General features: G+C 56.5%; 7 protein-coding genes across 7 annotated transcripts; 5 read left to right on the top strand and 2 right to left on the bottom strand.

Moving 5' to 3' along the window:
* The first annotated feature begins 887 nt into the window (after nt 1-887).
* Nucleotides 888-1862, top strand: BU26DRAFT_521476 (thymidylate kinase). The gene is made up of 3 exons (XM_033829541.1): nt 888-1036; nt 1210-1318; nt 1403-1862. The coding sequence occupies exons 1-3, from the start codon at nt 913-915 to the stop codon at nt 1818-1820; spliced, it is 651 nt and encodes a 216-aa protein (XP_033680953.1). The 5' UTR covers nt 888-912; the 3' UTR covers nt 1821-1862.
* Nucleotides 1383-3122, bottom strand: BU26DRAFT_521475 (GIY-YIG-domain-containing protein). The gene has a single exon (XM_033829540.1). The coding sequence runs from the start codon at nt 2896-2898 to the stop codon at nt 1837-1839; it is 1062 nt and encodes a 353-aa protein (XP_033680952.1). The 5' UTR covers nt 2899-3122; the 3' UTR covers nt 1383-1836.
* Nucleotides 3123-4051: 929 nt separating this feature from the next.
* On the top strand, nt 4052-9688 carry BU26DRAFT_58926 (PLU-1-domain-containing protein). Its single transcript, XM_033834726.1, has 6 exons — nt 4052-4567; nt 4671-4719; nt 4773-5642; nt 5796-5902; nt 5954-8628; nt 8679-9688. Exons 1-6 carry the CDS (start codon nt 4136-4138, stop codon nt 9580-9582), a joined length of 5037 nt encoding a protein of 1678 aa, XP_033680951.1. The 5' UTR covers nt 4052-4135; the 3' UTR covers nt 9583-9688.
* A 603-nt stretch (nt 9689-10291) lies between these two features.
* Nucleotides 10292-12396, top strand: BU26DRAFT_461369 (uncharacterized protein). The gene is made up of 3 exons (XM_033825061.1): nt 10292-10390; nt 10555-11487; nt 11547-12396. Exons 1-3 carry the CDS (start codon nt 10301-10303, stop codon nt 12225-12227), a joined length of 1704 nt encoding a protein of 567 aa, XP_033680950.1. The 5' UTR covers nt 10292-10300; the 3' UTR covers nt 12228-12396.
* Nucleotides 12397-12573: 177 nt separating this feature from the next.
* BU26DRAFT_567461 (outer membrane protein Tom13) lies at nt 12574-13051 on the bottom strand (the record flags this gene model as incomplete). Its single annotated transcript, XM_033833657.1, has 2 exons — nt 12574-12696; nt 12761-13051. 2 exons carry the CDS (start codon nt 13049-13051, stop codon nt 12574-12576), a joined length of 414 nt encoding a protein of 137 aa, XP_033680949.1.
* A 568-nt stretch (nt 13052-13619) lies between these two features.
* BU26DRAFT_577442 (Cdc48-dependent protein degradation adaptor protein-like protein) lies at nt 13620-15026 on the top strand (the record flags this gene model as incomplete). The annotated part of the gene is made up of 3 exons (XM_033834402.1): nt 13620-13697; nt 13748-14217; nt 14253-15026. 3 exons carry the CDS (start codon nt 13620-13622, stop codon nt 15013-15015), a joined length of 1311 nt encoding a protein of 436 aa, XP_033680948.1. The 3' UTR covers nt 15016-15026.
* A 1463-nt stretch (nt 15027-16489) lies between these two features.
* BU26DRAFT_567459 (uncharacterized protein) lies at nt 16490-18928 on the top strand (the record flags this gene model as incomplete). The annotated part of the gene is made up of 2 exons (XM_033833656.1): nt 16490-16941; nt 16996-18928. The coding sequence occupies 2 exons, from the start codon at nt 16490-16492 to the stop codon at nt 18926-18928; spliced, it is 2385 nt and encodes a 794-aa protein (XP_033680947.1).
* Between the last annotated feature and the right edge of the window lie 45 nt (nt 18929-18973).

Below are 18973 nucleotides of genomic sequence, written 5' to 3'. Positions count from 1 at the left end.
CTCTGCGGTAGGAAGAGACAGCCTAAATAACTGCGTTAATTGATTGCGCAGGTTTGCGGTGAAGCCTCACCGCAGCAAGCACTGCGAGACTTCCCGGCCTCATCACCGCCAATCAATTCTTTGACGTTTACAATTGTCCATTCGGCGCTTCACCACTACGAATCGGGCTCCTTCAAGGAAATGCCTAGCCAGTTCCTACACAATGATTCCACCACTGTTTGCCTTTCTACGCGCCATAGGTCATGTGGCGTAAGCACATTCATGATCGATTGCTTTCCGTTATTTCATTATCTGCCGGGCATCCATTGGCTTCTGGAAAGGACCAAAGGTGTCTCCCCAAACCGGCGTACTCCAGCATGAGCTTAACCGCGACAACTGAAGCAGGCTGTTAGTGTAGTCGTTCCTCGTTCTCGGAGGCAAATGATATCGCGGGCCGCCTCATAGCTAGCCACACTCGCGCGCTGACTGGACATACCGAATTGAGAAGCACAACATCCATCTGCCGGATTAAGACTAACCACCTGTCGAGCGAGCGAGTGTGATATTGCGGCTGCATAGGAGGGGGCTTTGGCCTTGCCGTCGTGCGGGTTCAAAACGGCACCACCTCTGCTATTATGCACGCAGCCATAAAACCCAGCCTCGGACAAGAAGCAACACGCCGCGATCCCTCAAGTCCAGACTATGATGAACGAAAACCCGGCTCTTATCCGGGCCTGGGGTCTGACGTCTGACGTCTGCGCCCTAGCGCACACGCTATTCCCGATCTAGCCTCGCTTCGATCGAACTTCCTCAATCGCGTCCACTAGCAAGGCAAGGTACGCACCCGCTCCAGCCGCAACGCAACGCAACACTGAACATCACACAGCGATACTCTCATCGCCTCGTCCGAGAATCAGATCAGATTTGATTGCAATGGCGCGCGGAAAGCTGATCGTGTTCGAGGGGCTCGACCGCGCCGGGAAATCGACACAATGCCAGATGCTCGTCGAGGCGCTGCAGAAAGACGGGGTGAAGGTTAGGCATATGCGGTTCCCTGGTATGTGGTGGATCTCCTAGAGATTTACATGCGATCATATCCCTTTACCCGCATTTATGAGGATGTGGAGCCAGAGCTCTTGAGGTCTTGATAGTGAGTGAGGAGTACGGCGAACGCGCATGGAATATTGCTCGTATGTCTTCACGAGGATTAGCTGGCTGACTATGTTATAGATAGGACGACGCCGATTGGGCAGATGATCAACAGCTACCTGAGTGGGCAGAGCGAGCAGGAAGATCATGTTATTCATTTACTATTCTCGGCGAACCGATGGGAAGCAGCGTAAGCCTCCAGCTACATTATTGCATCCTGCTCTCCTTCCTCATCCTAATCGATGTGGTAGACCAATGACTGACAGTCTATTAGTGCGTCCATACAAGCCGACATATCTGCTGGCACTACCGTGATAATAGACCGTTATTACTACTCTGGCTGCGTGTACAGCGCCGCAAAGCACAATCCCACGCTTTCCCTCGCCTGGGCGCGGCACCCAGAAGTCGGACTCCCGCGTCCGGATGCCTGTATATTCCTTGATATATCTGCCGAAGATGCTGCGAAACGAGGTGGATATGGGACTGAGAAGTATGAGAAACAGGAGATGCAGGATGGGGTAAGGGAGTTGTTCAATGTTCTGATGGAGAGCAGCGAGAAGGACGATTTCGTGAGGATCGATGCCGGAGCGAGCTTGGAGGAGGTACAGAGCAGGGTGAAGGCGGCGGTAGATAGGGTGGTGGAGAAGGTCGATAAGGAGGATTTGTCATTGAGATCGGTTGAGCCGTGGTGAGGTGGCTGGGCCGTCATCATCCAATCTTGAGTTGAGGGAGATCATCATCCTCGTCCACTTCGTCCATCCATGTCTCGTCCAAGTCATCGTCTTGCTCCCCAACTTCTTGTGGCTCTGCCGGCTCCACCTCGGAGGCGCTGTCCGCCTTCTTATTCTTCTTCGGCTTGAACATAGCTTCGATCTCTTTCTGGCCGTACATGCGTAGGCTGAGCTCTTTCACTAGCGTGCCCCATTTGACTGGCGCGTGGCAGCCAGGACAGGTGCCTTCGATGGGGATCAGAGCGTCTTGGGTGCCTTCTTCGGCAAGAAATCGTTGGGAGAGGCATATCATATGGGTGACGGTGGGGCATGTTCCGACTGGGCAGACTAATACCTTCCCGTTCGCCTTCTTTCTGCAGACACCGCAAGACCTCTCTTGACTGTCCCCCAACAGCGTCCTCGCCTTCTCAACGTGCGCTTTGCAGTCTTCGTATGCAATTGGTATCGCTCGGATGACGTCAGGAACCTTGAATGCTTGCTCTTCGTTCGATGCGTCAGTTGCTGGGACTGGTGGCTCTGCAGGCGTGAGCTGCACGAGGATGCTCTTTCGGAGCTTCGGCGTCATGTTGGCCGTATGTTTCTCCCACAGCGCGAACACGTCCGGAGCAAAGAATCGGACGTCCAGTGGCCATCTTACAAAGCTCTTGACGCCTAGTAAGTAGTGGAGATTCTTGAGCCTCGCTTCCAGTGACATCGGGGGCCTCTTCCTCTTGTTACTGGTTGATCCCTTCGTGCCCTTCTGCAACTGCTCCACTCTCGCATCGCGAACATCTTTCTCGATATGCCGGGTCGCGTGCGCGTTCTGCCATGCCCATTCGAACTGCAACGCTGCGTATTTCGAAGGGAATCCTGTGACGATGCAGGTCATCTCCCAGGGCCTCTTCCCCTGCATTGAGGTCCGTTTTGCACCGCCCTTGCTCGCCCCATTGTGTTGGGCAAGGCGACGCGCCGGGTTGGGCGTGCTCCCGATGTAGTACGACTTTCGGTTCTTGGAGCGCAGGAGATAGCAGCAGTAGAATGCTGGAATTGGCTTGTCCATGTTGGAGCTGTCTGCGCCTCGCGTTGTGGAGGAGGGATGGATGTTTTGATGATGCAACAACAGGCAGAAATAAGCGCAACAGCAAAAGGAAGGCGCGACGCGGCGACCGAGGCAGTCGCGGTCGTGAGTCCCCCGGACTTAAGTCGCGCCGCGCAGATAATACCTAGTAAGATTGCTCGGACAGTTACCTAACTATACCTGCTATTGGACCTAGATGCACAGTACGCATCTACGGGTGGCTGTTGCATGCCGTGATGTCCGGAGAATTCCACATGGGGCAAGGCAGCGCCCCGTACGGCCTGATTGGCCAAGTCCCCCGCCAACGTCAACCCATCCTGCAGCGTCGCAGTATTGGCTCGCTCCGCTTTTGATATTCAAGTACAGCATGTACGCGGGCGGCGAGCGCCGCATGTGTCACGATCGAGGACATTATAGCCCATGCCGGTTTCTCCCCCATTGCATGCGATAGCCCTCTAGGCCTCAAGAATCGATGCGCTGTCGGAGCCGGAGGCCCAAATGACGGCGTGCTCCCTCCGAGATGGCGTGAGATGCCTCGTGTAGGACGCGGCGCCATCGGCAAAGTTGGGGAGAAAACTGACGGAACCGTGGTGTGGCCGCGGGTTGAGGAGCCAAGCACTCGCCTCGTGATGTAGGTTTCATCACTGCGAACCACCGCAGATGCAGCAGATTGATATTAGCCATTCCTGAGCGGCAGCGAGCGAAATTCAAATAGCTCTCTCATGGCAAGATCTTAGTAAGGGTGCCTGGCTATGCTGCGCACAGAAACGAGGGTTTTTCCTGGGATAATTCTTTGTCGGTGCGAGGCCGCTTTTGGGGCAATTTGTGGTTCACTAGCGTAGCCGCAAGGAAGGCATGGTTCGCACCCTCTCCTCTCGGCTTCCCTTCCTTCACACCACCCCAGACGTCGCCCAGGACCACAAATACGCTGCATTCACGACGTCCACCGGCGACGGCGTGCGCAGCAACCCATCTAATTCCCAGCAGACGCTCCTTTGGCCTGCATCCGGCCCGCATTCGGTCCTCTTCTGCCCCCGGCAGTCGCTCTGACTTCAGTGCACGTCTTATGCCTACCGATATCACCCGCCGATAGGGCCCGCAATCGATATTCTTCCACCCTGCAACACTCGCTGAAGCCGACACTGCACTCCCACTGTCGTTATAATACTGTGTTGTGCGCTGGATCGAGGGTAGTGCTGGGTGCAGCAGCGGAGGTGCCATGGTCGACTTTATACCCCCCGGCGGGCCTCCGACGGGCGCCACCATGTCCACCTTTCGAGTCGCAGGGACGCCGGGCATACCCATGGCGGGCCCTGCAGCGCCGAAAACAAGAATGGGAGGCATCCCTCTACCCTCTCTGAACGGCGCGCAGCCGTACGGTGCGGGCGCTATTCCACTCAGCGCTCGCAAGGCGCAGGCCTTGGATCTCGCGACCGTCGAGCGCAGAGGCCAGGGCCCTCCGAACAACCCACCACCCAAGTCGAATCGCATGTTCGGGCTCCAGGAAGCTCCGACATACAGGCCGACGGCCGAGGAGTTCAAAGATCCCTTGCAGTATATCCAGAAGGTCCGGGAGGAGGCTCAGCAGTATGGCATTGCGAAGATTGTCCCGCCAGATTCGTGGAATCCGCCTTTTGCAATCGACAGCGAGGTACGTCTGCCGTCTGCGTCCCTCATACTTCTTTTTTTTTGTTATCCGTTCTGCCTTCTCTTTGGAGCGGCGACATGCACGATGCAGAGCTGACCCCTGATAGCGCTTCCATTTCCGCACGCGACGACAGGAATTGAACTCAGTCGAAGGAGGTATGTCTATTGCCCTAGTATATGTTGCTTTCTGGCGCTGATACTCCATCTAGGTACACGTGCCAACCTGAACTATCTGGACCAGCTGGCCAAGTTCCACAAGCAGCACGGCAACAGCCTCACCCGCTTCCCCAGCGTTGATAAGAGACCCTTGGACCTTTACAAACTCAAGAAGGCTGTGGAAACTAGAGGTGGCTTCGACCGCGTGTGCAAGCAGAAGAAATGGGCCGAGATCGGGCGCGACTTGGGCTATAGCGGCAAAATAATGTCTTCGCTGTCGACGTCGCTCAAGAACTCCTACCAGAAGTGGCTTCATCCATATGAAGAGTATCTGAGGGTGGTCAAGCCGGGCGTGCACCAGATGCTCGAGTACGAGAATGGTGGTCCCTTTACGCCGTCACCGGGCCCGTCGCCCATGAAAAGGTCGACGCACGGCACACCAACGGGAAACCCAATGGACTCGCCTGCTATGAGGGCATCGGCTGCGCTTAATGCCTCTCTTCAGGGCGAGGCTGCACCCACTCCACCTCCCGAGCTACCACGATCGGCCATGTCGGGCTTTACGCCTGTCAATGCGGGAGGATTTACTGCTGTCAATGCGCAGCCACCGCAACCTCCGCAACCACCTCCAGCAGCAGTCTCTACCCCCACACCCAGCGGGTTCTCAGCGGTCAACATAACTAATGGTGTGCATCAGAGCACCACCGACTCTCGCACTTCTACACCGCTCAGAAATGGCGGCAGCCCTATGCTGTCAGCCCACAATACGCCCGACCTGCGACCGTCAGCCGTCGGTCTTACTCCGCTCTCGAACGGGCAGGCATTCAATCACCTCAAGCGAACGCTGTCCCAGGAAGCCGAAAGTGGCATGAATGGCGAGGCGGATGCGGCGAATGGCCGACGCAGTAAGCGACTAAAGAATGGTAGGCGCATCTCATGCATGCAGATTTCTGCACCTCTCGCCGCCTGTCGTCGAAACAGGGTTGCGTTGTAGCAGATCCTTGCGATCCAGGGACCGCTGTTTTAGCGCGCGATTTCTCATTGGCTGCTGGATCTCGCTAACAGAGCACTTGCAGAAGCGGCGCCCACCGTGGCCGGCTCGCACATGACCCAGCCTCGCCAGTCCACACCGGGCCGATCATCGTATCCGCGCATTCGCGCGCCGGACGAGCGTCCTGGAGATGTAAGCATTGCATGTCTCGACGTCGATGGATGGCGCTGATATATGTTCTAGCGATGCGAGACCTGCGGCACCGACAACGACCCCTCCAACATATTGCTGTGCGACAGCTGCGACGCTGGCTATCATGGCTACTGCCTTGATCCGCCGATCAAAGGTGTTCCTGAATACGATTGGCACTGTCCGAAATGCCTCGTCGGGACAGGCGAGTTCGGGTTCGAGGAGGGCGGCACCTACTCGCTGAAGCAGTTCCAAGAGAGGGCGCACAACTTCAAGCAGGGCCACTTTGCCAACAAGATGCCCTTCGACTCTGTTACGAACACTGCGAAGCCCGTGACCGAGGACGATGTCGAGCGCGAATTCTGGAGGCTAGTAGAGAACCTCACCGAGACGGTCGAGGTGGAGTATGGTGCGGATATCCACTCCACGACGCATGGCAGTGGATTCCCTACCATCGAGCGAAATCCTCGCGATCCGTATGCGACTGACCCCTGGAATCTCAACATCATGCCATACAACCCTGAGTCGCTTTTCCGCCATATCAAGTCTGACATCTCTGGCATGACGGTACCCTGGTTATACGTCGGCATGGTCTTTTCGACTTTCTGCTGGCATAACGAGGATCATTATACGTACTCTGCCAACTACCAGCATTTCGGCGCTACGAAAACCTGGTACGGTATTCCAGCAGACGATGCGGAGAAGTTTGAGCAAGCGATGCGCGACGCGGTGCCGGAGCTCTTCGAGACTCAACCCGACCTGCTGTTCCAGCTTGTCACTTTACTGACCCCAGAACAACTCAAAAAAGCGGGAGTCAGGGTCTACGCGCTCGATCAGCGCGCCGGCGAGTTCGTCATCACCTTCCCACAAGCCTATCACGCTGGCTTCAACCATGGCTTCAATTTCAACGAGGCTGTCAACTTTGCGCCGTTCGACTGGGAGCCTTACGGAGAGCTTGGCGTCCAGCGCCTGCAGGACTATCGGCGACAACCGTGCTTCTCGCATGACGAACTTCTTCTCGCTGCCGCTTCGCGGAAAGACACAACGATCAAGACAGCCAAGTGGTTGGCTCCGGCGCTGGAGCGCATGCGCGACCGTGAAATGCAGACCCGAGCAGAATTCCTGGAAAAGCATAAGGCCGTGCAGCCGCATACATGCAAGATCGACGGCACTGGTGAAGCCGAAGCCGAGTGTGAGATGGAATTCATTATCGACGACACAGACATGCACGAAGATGAGCTAATATGCCACTTTTGCAAAGCATATGGCTACCTCTCCCGCTTCTACTGCTCGAATGCTAGGAAGGTGCTTTGCTTGCGCCATGCCGGATGGGTTGAATGCTGTCCTGGAAGCCTGGGGAACGACCGTTACCTTGGCGCTCGAGGCGAGCATACGCTCATCTATCGCATACCAGACGACGCTCTTTTGGCGACTGTTCAGAAGATAGTTGATAAAGCAGGTACGCCCGAGGCTTGGGAAGCTAAGCTCGACAGTCTGCTTGATGACGGCCCTAAGCCTCAACTCAAGGCGCTGCGTGCGCTCCTCAACGAGGGCGAAAAGATTGACTGGGAATTAAATGGCCTCGTGGACTTGAAAGAGTTCGTGGAAAAGTGCTCTGAAGTGGCCGAGGAAGCTCTCAACTATACCACGCGCAAGCAACAGAACCGCCGGAAGAATGAGCGAGCTTGGAGGGGTCGCGGCGCTGCCAGCAAAGCAGCCTCAGCTGCCGAAGTGGATGAGAAAGAGCGAGAGTTTCGTAAGGTCGAGAACATTCAGAAGCTGCTCAATACCGCAAACAACCTTTGCTTCGACAGCCCGGAGATCACCGTCCTCCGCGAGCGCTTCGAGAGCATAACAGAGTTCCAGGACAAAGCTCGAGCAGCGCTGCGTGATCGCCCAGCCCAGCAGAGCATTGCTCGGCTCGATGAGCTGCTTGAGGAAGGCAAAGGCTTCAATGTCGACCTCCCTGAACTTGACTCTCTAGAGAAAGTTGTCCAACAGCTCAAATGGCTTAAGACAGCCGACGGGGTCAAGTTCAAGCCGTCATCGCTGCAAGACGTCATCGAGCTTATAGAGCAAGGTACCGAGCTTGGTATACCCGAGAATCATCCGGAAATACACCTCCTTCAGGAAAAGAAAATTCAAGGCGAGCTCTGGGAGGCCAAGGCGAAGGAGCTCATGTCCGTTGAGAACGTCCATTATCAGCAACTGGATGCATTGTCCAAGCAGGCATCCACACTCCCGGTCACGCCAGAAACTCTCGCGGCTGTTGATGCTATCTTGAAAAAGCAGCGCGATGCTCAAGACCTCATTGTCTCTCTCTTCGAGCGCAGCGCGAATCCTGACTTCCGCCAGCGTCCGAAGTACATGGAAGTGCGGAACGCCATGGAGGCTCTAAACGCCCTCAATAGCAAACCTGCTGGTACAATCGACCTCGAAAAGGAACAGAAACGTCACGAGGACTGGATGCGGCGAGGCAAGAAGTTGTTCGGAAAGGCTAATGCGCCCCTGCACATCCTGCAAGCCCACATGAAGCAGGTCGATGAGAGAAACCGCTCTTGCTTTGACCTTTCCGATCAGCCCCGGATGCCTGTTGAGCCTGCGTCTCGGGAGCACACCCCTGCGGAAGATGAGAATGTGGACGGTTCTGGATCAAGTCGCGACGTTTTCTGCATCTGCCGCAAACCCGAGGCTGGTATGATGATTGAGTGTGAGCTTTGCCACGAGTGGTAAGCATACTGAGCCCTCTACCCTGCATTCTATTTGCTGACTATTCCAGGTACCATGGCAAGTGTCTCAAAATCGCTAGGGGTAAGGTCAAAGAAGACGACAAGTATACTTGCCCGATCTGCGACTACCGCGTCAAGATCCCCCGTGACGCTACTAGACCAAAGCTGGAAGACCTGCAGACGTGGCAGGACGAGATTGCGGGCCTCCCGTTCCAGCCGGAGGAGGAAGAAACCCTCGAGTCGATCATCGATCATGGCACCAAGTTTCGCGAATATGTGGCCCAATACATCAATCCGGTGATGTCTAGCCCAGAGGAACTTACCACGCAGCGCTTCTACCTTCGAAAGCTGGAAGGCGCCGAGATCCTTCTTTCGAATGAGATCAATTTCTTCCGCCAGGAGTTACACAAGTGGGCACCAGTTGCTCCCGCTCCGCCACCCATTCTTAACGTATCCCTCTCGACACGGAAGCCGCGGCCTACGAAGCAGCAGAAGTTGATGAATCAGCTCGGAATCACGAATCCGGATGATCTGCCTTCGCACCTGCGCACAAAAACGCATCAGTTCAAGCAGCGGAAGTCTTTGGATCCCACTAGGCCCCAGAGCCTCCAGCCGGCGCCCGAGCAATCGCACACGCCGCCAGGAGAACCACCGGAGATGCGCCGTGGGTTCGGTGACCAAGACTACTTCAACTCTGCTGCTTCTACTACCAGCTACAACAACTCTCCGACGTTCGCCACGAGTGCACCGTTAAGCTTTGGCGCTAGCTCGTCTATTCAGCCTATCGACCCTGGCTTGTTCGAGGGTGCCGGGCAGGCACCTGCTAGCCCAATACAGGATCCATTCAAGAGCTCTGGCAGCGGACAAGAAATGTTCGGCGAGGTAATGGAAGCCGGCGGTGGTCAAGCGGAAGAGGCTCTTGCCGTCACGGAGGGGAACAGCTACATGGACTAGGCGTCCTGATACATGGCTTCCCGCGGACACCAACGCATGAACGGGGAGCCCCGGTTTACGGACTCTACATTCTTCATTCACCATTCACAGCATCCTAGGGTGGCGTTGTGGTACACTGGCGTCTCCTTGCCAGCTTCGATATCCCAAAACTTACGACACGACACGATACCGACTTCATTCTTCATCGGCAGCGCCCGCTACCGCTGTACAACATGTCCCTTTATACTTTCCACTTTTCTCTTCATGGGGTCATGTCTGCATTTGTCTTGTGCATAATGCACTTGTTTCTTCTGTTTTCCATAGACGGAGTCATTCGGGCTCAACGGACTGCTTCGGCGGCTCTGACGCCCAGGTATGGGGTTTTGCATTGTATTCTACCATGTCCCATGGTCAAGGTTTATGTGTTACGTGTTCTGCACGGATGGTGTTTCTTCTCTGGTTATGCTGATAGCAATGGAAGTCACGATGAACTCTGGGGTAGATGTGTATGTGGTGTTCTGTATTTCCATAGTCAGTGGATGAATGGATAGTCAGCATTCGATCATTGAATCTTGCGCATGTAAAGTCTACCTAAGTACCTAAGGTAGGACGTGTTGTGCTTGTCCACCGCGTGCTCGCGCTTAAACCGCCTTGTGGCGCTAATGCGGGCCGGAGGTCTTGGCGCGTCCATCTTTTTCGAACTTCGAGCTCCATAGCCAGCTTCGGACGGCATATCACCATGCTTCCAAGCAGAGGGCTACGGCCCGCACAATTCGTTCCTTTAACTTCTCGTCAGTCTCTAACTATACGCTCCAATGCGTCGAGAAAGGTGCGTAACCCCCGATCTCCGCTCCAATTGGAAAGCTCCGCTTCCCTCCCTCGGATCATGGTCTCCTGTGTCTGGCGCCGAGCGATGGTTGTTGCGCGCCCTGCGGAGCAGCAATGCCGACAATTGCATTGCATTCGAGCGTCTCAAGCTGATCGTGCCTGCAGTTTTCCTCGGCTGCACGCAAGGTAGTCGGATCCGCATCGTCACGCCGGCCGAACCCACTCCAGTCCGCAAACTGGCGAACCGGCGCCACGGCTTCTCCCAATGTCCTCCTCATCGCATCCACCGTCCGCCACGGCTCGTGGTATGCGCCCTGGACCTGGAGTCGCTCCAGCACACCGTCCGATGCCAACCCTGCCACGCCTTCCGATCTCGCCGCAACGTCCCCTGCTGCTCCCGAGCCTGTCTTTACCACCGAAACGCCGGAGCTTTCCCCCGCTGGCATAGGCAAGGACCCCGTCGTCGAGAGCACATCCGTAGCTTCGGATCCTAAGACAGTGGAAGAGCTCCTCGGTCTTGACCCTGCGCCGCCTGTTCTGGATACGACGCCGGTGCTCGACCCCGCTATGACCGTCACATACTGGGGCCAGCTCAAGGACCTGGGACTCGACTATGGGTGGGGGCCCTCGTCCTTCTTTGAGAACCTGATGGAGCTCAGCTACCTCAATACGGCTTGGGGATGGGGTGGCTCAGTTATTCTTTCGGCAGCACTGTTACGCGTCATATTGTTCTATTTCCAACGCCGAGGATCAGACTCTATGGCCAAGCTCGCTGCTATGAAACCCGTCCTGCAGCCTTTGCTAGAACGGATGGAGGAAGCGAAACGGCAAGGCAACGATGAGATGGTTCAAGCGCTCAAACTGCAGCAACAGGGCATCATGAAGGAAGTCGGCGCAGATATATTCAAGAATTTGGGTACGCCAATTGCTCAGGGAGTGTTTGGATTCGGCGCCTTCCGATGCCTCAGAGGCATGAGCAACCTACCGGTCCCGGGAATGAGTACCGACGGCTGGCTGTGGTTCACCGACCTCACCATTCCGGACCCTATCTACATTCTCCCAGTGCTGACGGGCGGCCTTATGTATGTGATACTGAAGGTGTGTTCCGCCGCTCTCGCACGACGTTTACGACAGCTTGCTGATTTCTAATTCCGCAGATGGGTGGCGAGACGGGTATGTCTACCGAAGCGAGCATGTCCAGCCTGCAGAAGCAGATGCAGATCGGTATGCCCATCGTCATGACGTTAGTCACTACTTGGCAGCCAGCGGCCGTCCAGGTCTACTTCCTCATTTCCGCCTCTCTCGGCGGCATCACTGCGTATTGCTTAAAGCAACCTGGCTTCAGACGCTTGGTCAGAATCCGTCCACTACCTACCCCAGAAAGCCACAAACTCTACAGTAAAGTCGTGAAGGGCGAGGTTGAGCTCAGCGCCATCCGCGGCGCAGATGGCAAGATCCGCTACCAAGCTCCCAACGCTGCCCGCACCACCACCTCTTCCTCCGGCAGCGGACCTGCATCTACTGCGCGCGGAATCAATCTTAAAGCCGGTACCGCTTTGCCCCCTCACATGCGCAAGGCTGCGCCCAAGGTTGACAAGGAGTACCAGGACCGAGACGTCGACTATGAGGAGGGGATGCCGAAGGAGGGTGGGGTTGGCAAGAAATGGGATTGGATCAAGCGGAATTATAGACCAGGATTTATTGCGAAGAGGTTGTCTGGTATTATGGATTCACGAGATCCGAGTGTGAAGGCGGCGCAGGACAAGAAGGAGAAGGCGAAGCAGAGGGCGAGAGCGTATGAGCTGGAGAGGAAGAGGAGACTTGAGAATAGGCGGTAGAACAAGCTTATGGTCTCTAAGGGGGTGTATGTATGATAAGGGGCTTCGAGTATCGCGTTAGTAGAGATGGCCCTACCAGTACCTAAAAGAGCATTGGATGGGAGATGGCATTGTAGTTATATAGACGGTTGGAACTTCTTGTACAAATACCTACTACTCAGAACACTACAGCTCTTGCACTTGTCTACATCGGTCTGGAGATTTTTGATTTGATCGCCTCCCTGAACGCCGCGCGCTCAGTCCGGCCTGACTGGATACGCTCTATGTACAGTACAGATGCTGATTGCTCACTCTCCTCCTCGTTCTCCACCCCTACACAAAGCACCTCGCACAGAGGACAGCTCGACTACTCCAGTGACGTGTACATGTCCATCTCCCGTCCACTTCTCCGCCGGCGCTCCACGGGGTCGGGCCGCATCTCCACGCCGGGCCCTACGCGCCGGGAATCGGAACGATTAGTAGGAAATATCTAGATTGCAATCATTAACCCCCATATCCTCAGTATATGTATATGGACGATGGCTAGTACGTACCTTTGTCCCCGACCACCCCAATCTAAACGCTACCTCGTTCGCCACCAGCTCGCCGAAGCCCAGCATCAGCCCGTTGATGAACGGCAGCACTAGGTTTATCGTCGCGCCTCGTATCAGGCCCCACAGCGTCGGCGGCTTGTATAGTATCAGCGGCGCGGACGAGGACGACGGCGGCGAGGGGGATAGTTCGTGGTTCGCGTCGTAGTTCTCGCTGTCGGAGCGGATGGTTATGCCGGACTCGGCGAGGGGCTGGGCGGCGCCTGGGCGCGGGGGCGAGGACGAGGAGGCCATTGTTGGGGAGGGCGTGGAGGAGAGCTGGGTGTAGTGCAATGGATGCCCCACGGCGGCCGAAGGAGGTGCGCTTCCGAAGACGGAGAGGGATGTTGAGTTGTGCGTTAAGCGCAATGGTGGACGCAGGGGCTGGCGGTCGAAGCGGGCTCGATGGAGAGGGAGAGGGAGGCGCGACGGCGCTCCAGAGCGCGCGTGGGAGTGACGGAAGGGGTTCCGAGGTTGGATGGCTGCAGCGAGGTTAGACTGAGGCGCTGGAAGTTCGATACCGGCCGCCAAGCATCGGAGCTATGATCTCGGGCGGAATGGGCTCATGCACTCACTCGTTTCGTGTGCACAGAGTTGCAATGACGTATGCGGGCAATTGCAGTGAAAGAGAAAGTTCGCCGCGGACGAAGGAGCAAGGAGCTGTTTGCTGCGGATATTGTGTGACGGGCGCCTGGCCAATGAGCGTGCGCGCGACGTCAAGGCCGCAGCCCGCCATCAGACCCCACCACCGAAGCTACAAAACACGACCTCAGCTTCGAACAACACCACAACCCGCCTTCTCTCACCTGAGGCATCACCTGCTATGTCTTCAGGCCCGCCCGCCAACCAGGACGCACTCATTGCTGAGCTCGCAAGCTTGACCGGTCTAGCTCCGACAGAGGTACGTCGAAGCACGTAGAATCCCGGAGCTTCTGACTAACGCGGCTACAGGCTGAACAGTACTTGAACGCAGGCAACTGGGACATCCAGACCGCTGCAACACTCTACTTCGACCAAGCCGCGCCCGAAGAGGGAGAACCGGACGTAGATATGGCAGGCGACGACGAGCCCCAGAATCCGAACCCCAACCCGCCGCAACAGCAACAGCCTGGTGGCGGACGCACGCTTGCAGGCGCCTATGTGCCTCCAGACCCGTCTGAAGCATCCTCGTCGCGAGGAGCAGCTAGCGGTAGTCGGCAACCACAGCGAGGGGGAATGGGGACGCTGCGGGACTTGCAGTCGTCGGGCGCCGGCCGGGGACCCAGTCACGACGACGGCGACCATGGCTCAGACTCGGACTACCAGGATGACGAGAACCAGGACTTCTTTGCCGGTGGTGAGAAGTCGGGCCTCGCGGTGCAGAACCCTGGGGCGAATAATCCGCGAGACCAGATCAACAACATCCTCCGCCGTGCGCGACAGTAAGTGCGGCAGGATCCGCTAGTACTTTGCGCAGGCTAATCGAGTACAGGAATGCCCCTCGACCCGGCGGTGACGACGAGCAGCCTTCCTCCCACTTTCGGGGCGCTGGCATGACACTGGGTGGCGACGATGCTCCCTCTCGCGTCATCCCCGATCCTATCGCCAGCGTCCAGCAACCACCTCCGCGGGCACACCGCGAGCTGCATCTTTGGCGAGATGGCTTCTCCGTCGATGACGGCCCTCTCTTCCGCTACGACGACCCCGCCAACGCCCGCACGCTCGAGATGATCAATACCGGCCACGCCCCGCTGCACATTCTGAACGTCGAGCACGGCCAAGAGGTGGATGTCGAGGTGCACGCGCATAAAGACGAGGACTACGTGAGGCCGAAGAAGAAGTACGTTCCCTTTTCCGGTGCTGGCCAGCGTCTCGGTAGTCCCACTCCCGGTGCGATTGCGGTAGCGGCCCCTCCTGCAGCGGCTGCACCCTCCGGTGCCACTGCATCCTCGGCTGCCTCCGGCGCTGCGCAACCATCCGTCGACGTCGACTCTTCGGCTCCCATCGTCACGCTTCAGATTCGGCTCGGAGACGGTACACGCCTGCAGTCGCGCTTCAACACGACGCACACCATCGGCGATGTATACGACTTCGTGAATGCAGCGAGCCCCGCCAGCCAGCAGCGAGCGTACGCGCTCATGACGACCTTCCCGTCGAAGGAGTTGACCGACAAGTCGCAAGTGCTGGGCGACATGGCAGAGTTCAAGCGCGGCGGCGTGGTGGTGCAGAAGTGGACATGAGGATGTACAGGGATGATGGTGTTCATTGGTGCAGCACCGATGTTTGATGGAGACAGTTTGTGGGGATCAGAGAGGGTCTGGCCCAATGCGGCTCTCGAACCGCGGTGATCAGCCTCATTTTGATTGCGGCTCCACGAGCTTTCCGTCTCGAAAATTTCAACATTTGCCTCCCGGTGGGTATGGCGCGATGGTACCTCGTAGCATTAGAATTCGGCGTGGATATGGGCTTCGGACTGATCATGGGCCGGTATCTTAGCATGGCTTTGTCTAGCGGGTTATTCCGAATGCAGTGTGCGCTGCCAGATGAATCATGAGTGGCCATTCCCGCTGTAGCACTGCAGCTGTCACTATCACGTTTGGCAACTCTAGTAGTCTTTGGCCCCAGTAAATCTACCAGTATTCAACAATCCGCGCACGACGCTAGAGATGCAGTGACCGCAACCTGTCAAGAAATCCCACGCGGCTCGCTGACAGGAGGAAGGCAGAATCTCCGGTGGCACGATGCAGTGCAATCTATCATTTCTTATCTGGCAGTCTGGCCACACGCAGCGCATGCACGATGGCGTCGTAGCCCGGTACTGTAGTCGGGTACTGGCAGCATTCTCACATGCGAGGCGTGTGCTTTAGATAAATGAGGATGCGACAGGGTGGGGATGGCGATCATGTCGGTTCACAGTCCGGCGAGAGAGAGCAGCAGAAGAGCGGACTTCCAGAAATACAAACTGGACCAGGGGCCCGGCGGGCTGGTTGGTGCATGAAAATGAGCGGATCGTCAGGCATTCGGGGGGCCAAGCGGGCGATTGGTGGTCTTGGTGCAACGCGTGTCTGGACGATGCGGCGGGCGGTCGAAACGCCGAGCTCTGCGGCTGTCGATCGCGGGCGCCAGTTCCGGGCTGTGACTGGCGCCGGCCCCTGCCACGCCTGGGGGTGTGTAACGCGTAAGATGGGCGGCGGGTGGGTCCAGGGGATGGGTAAGAGGGCAAGAGAGCGACGCCTAGTCAAGCGGAAATAACCCACCCGCTCCCGCACCACGGTACCCTTTCCTCTCCTACATCTCTTGGCTCCTCGCCCTCCGCTCACACCTACGGAAAGTGAAACGGACGGACTCTTCTTTCTCCTTCTCGTCAGCTTCCGTTTTCTTGCTATTTCGGGGTCTCCGTGGGATTGCACCTGTTTCACTCTGGTAGCGGATTCACCATCCTTGCGGCGTCGCCCAGTGACGAGTGACGTCTTTGCCTTTTCCTTGCTTTCTCTTTGTCGTCGACCTCCTAGCTGCTGTATAGCTCTTTTCGAAAGAAGCGATATCGAAGTGCTATAGCGGCATCGATTCACTATACGTTTTTTTGTTACTGCATCGAGCATTCACCAGCTCCGGCAAGCGATGCAGTGGTCCGCTCCTTAGGCAGGATCAGAACGAGCTCGCGAGTCACATCCAGCAGCCGACTTCCGTTGGCAGAAGCCGCGTTATCCGAAGATGCTAGTTCGATCGCCCCGCAAGCTCGCCGTTCTCTCCTTCATCGCTTTTGTATTTATCCTCGCCGTATGGCACCAGAGTCCGTGGTCGGGCGCCAATGTGTACGAGCAGATCCCGCTGTTCAGCGGGCCCAAGTCAAAGCCAGATCAGAGTCAGAGTCCAGAGCAGAATGAGGGGAGCACGAAGGTGCCCGATGTTGTGGACCCCGAGCTGGCGGCGGGAGGGACGGGGTCGCTGCACCCGCAAGAACCACACAAGCCTAGCCCTCCGTGGGTGACGGCACCTTCGAAGTCGAGTCCGCTAGTCCATCCCTCGCCACGACCGACGAATCTCAGGGAGTATATGAAGGAGATGTTGAACTGGCATCGCCCGTCGTGGAACGGGCATTGGCCGCCGTTTGGGGATTATATCAATAAGGACTACGACCCTAATCGGTGGGAGGAGTTTGACATGTGAGTGCAACTGGATTCGGGTCAGGTAAGGAAAGGCAGGCTAATGTATGCCAGGGACTATCGGCCTTATTCCGCTGGACATCATAAGCTTAATGGCACCGTTGCCTCGAATCCGGTCGCTTACGAGCCGTTTCCCGACTACAACTCCGTCGAGTGGGGGAAGAGATGGAAAGGTGAATACGTGGCTTGCGAAGGTCCAAGAGGCGTTCCCCTGAACATCAGTGCGGATGATGAGGTGCAGGTCTATCAGGGAGTTCCACCAGGCTTCCCGAAGGTGTTTGCTGGTGGCTACGACGTCATTGGTCTAGACGATGACGTTTGCTTCGACCGTTACTCGCGATACGGTCCATATGGGTATGGCGACGATATGTTTCCCGAGGATGTCAAGGACTGGAAGGCGCCCAAGACTGTTCCGGAGTGGCATGAGGTGAGATGGGGAGAGCTTCAAGATGAGTGCTTGGAACGCAATAAGAATCGGTATCGACCAGAGGCCAGGACCCCGATCATGAAGATACCCAGCACCACGCTTCCCGCAGCTGCATCCGCCTCCTCGGCTTTTGCGATCCCCACCGATACTGCCAGGGGGAATATGGAAAACAGGGATACGAATGTGCCGAAGTATCATCACCGCACTGCAGTTCTCATCCGCGCATGGACTGGCTACAAATACGAGGAGAACGACATTACCGCGATCCGCGCCATGATTTCCGAACTTTCCCTCAAATCCGGCGGCGAATACCAGGTCTTCCTCTACGTGCATGTCAAGGACAGAAACAAGCCCATTTTCGACAATCAGACGCTATATGATGAGATTTTGAGGGAAAATGTCCCAGAAGAACTTCGCGATATCGCATTGCTATGGTCCGAATCTATTTTCCCCAAATGGTACCCAGCAGTTGGGGATTGGCAGGTCTATTGGATGCAGTTTATGTGTCTGCAGTGGTTTAGCATCACACATCCGGAATTCGACTACGTCTGGAACTGGGAGACGGACGCGCGATATACAGGCCACCACTACCATTTCTTTGAGAAGATCTCGGAATTTGCGGATAAGCAGCCCAGGAAGCTGCTCTGGGAGAGGAATAAGCGGTACTATCTTCCCAGCCTGCATAACAGTTATCAGGAGTTCGTGGAGAATACGCATAGAGATGTCCTGAATGCGTCGGCACATTCGTTGATTCCGGCGCCGGTATGGGGCCCACGACCATGGGCGAGAGCCAATCCGCCTCAGAAACCGCTCGGACCTACGCCGCCTACGACCTTTGAGGAGGATAACTTCGAGTGGGGTGTCAATGAGCCTGCGGACTTCATTACTCTTCTGCCCATGTGGGATCCTCGCAATACGAGCTGGTCGTACAAGGATAAGATATGGAACTATCTCCCGGGCGTCCGACCGATCTTCACCGCGCAAGACGGCGCTGCCGACTGGTTCACGCATCCTGACTTTGTCACTATCGACCGTCGCGTCTTCATCAACACCGTGGTACGATTTAGCAAGCGCATGCTACAGGCTATGCACGAAGAAAACTTGGTGGGTCGCAGTATGCAAGCGGAGATGTGGCCTTCAACCGTCGCCCTTCAACATGGTCTCAAAGCTGTCTACGCCCCGCATCCCATATTCAACGACCGGCACTGGCCTGCCGCTTATGCAGAAGGCATTTTTGACACGGCCTCAACCATCGACCCAACAACCGGCGGTGCCGTCGAGAACGTCCAGGGCGCGTGGACAGAGCAAGCGGATAGCCCGTATAATCACGATAGAGAGTACAACTTCCAGGGCTGGAGCTGGTACTACGCGAGCAAATTCCCCCGAGCGCTATATCGGCGGTGGTTGAACTGGCCGATGATCAAGCAGAACTGGGGCGAGGAAGAGAGAATCGACGGCGGGCCCGGCCAGGACGGGAAGCTAGAGGAGAGGCGGATGTGTATGCCGGGGATGCTGTTGCATCCCGTGAAGCGGATGAGCAGGGATAAGGTGAAGCCTTGATCTACGACTATCTGAGGCGCATCTTGTTGTAAGAAGAAGAAGCAA

The sequence above is a fragment of the Trematosphaeria pertusa genome (genome assembly GCF_010094035.1).
Source record: "Trematosphaeria pertusa strain CBS 122368 unplaced genomic scaffold BU26scaffold_11, whole genome shotgun sequence".
In the NCBI taxonomy this organism is placed as follows: Eukaryota; Fungi; Ascomycota; class Dothideomycetes; order Pleosporales; family Trematosphaeriaceae; genus Trematosphaeria; species Trematosphaeria pertusa.
This window is presented reverse-complemented; position numbering and strand designations above follow the sequence as displayed.

Coding starts and splice junctions, on each gene's coding strand:
- BU26DRAFT_521476 (XM_033829541.1), top strand. CDS start 913: ATGGCGCGCGGAAAGCTGATCGTGTTCGAGGGGCTCGACCGCGCCGGG. Junction 1,037..1,209: donor TAGGCATATGCGGTTCCCTG/GTATGTGGTGGA, acceptor ACTATGTTATAG/ATAGGACGACGCCGATTGGG. Junction 1,319..1,402: donor GCGAACCGATGGGAAGCAGC/GTAAGCCTCCAG, acceptor ACAGTCTATTAG/TGCGTCCATACAAGCCGACA.
- BU26DRAFT_521475 (XM_033829540.1), bottom strand. CDS start 2,898: ATGGACAAGCCAATTCCAGCATTCTACTGCTGCTATCTCCTGCGCTCC.
- BU26DRAFT_58926 (XM_033834726.1), top strand. CDS start 4,136: ATGGTCGACTTTATACCCCCCGGCGGGCCTCCGACGGGCGCCACCATG. Junction 4,568..4,670: donor CTTTTGCAATCGACAGCGAG/GTACGTCTGCCG, acceptor GACCCCTGATAG/CGCTTCCATTTCCGCACGCG. Junction 5,903..5,953: donor CGGACGAGCGTCCTGGAGAT/GTAAGCATTGCA, acceptor TATATGTTCTAG/CGATGCGAGACCTGCGGCAC.
- BU26DRAFT_461369 (XM_033825061.1), top strand. CDS start 10,301: ATGCTTCCAAGCAGAGGGCTACGGCCCGCACAATTCGTTCCTTTAACT. Junction 10,391..10,554: donor GCTCCAATGCGTCGAGAAAG/GTGCGTAACCCC, acceptor TCGTGCCTGCAG/TTTTCCTCGGCTGCACGCAA. Junction 11,488..11,546: donor TTATGTATGTGATACTGAAG/GTGTGTTCCGCC, acceptor CTAATTCCGCAG/ATGGGTGGCGAGACGGGTAT.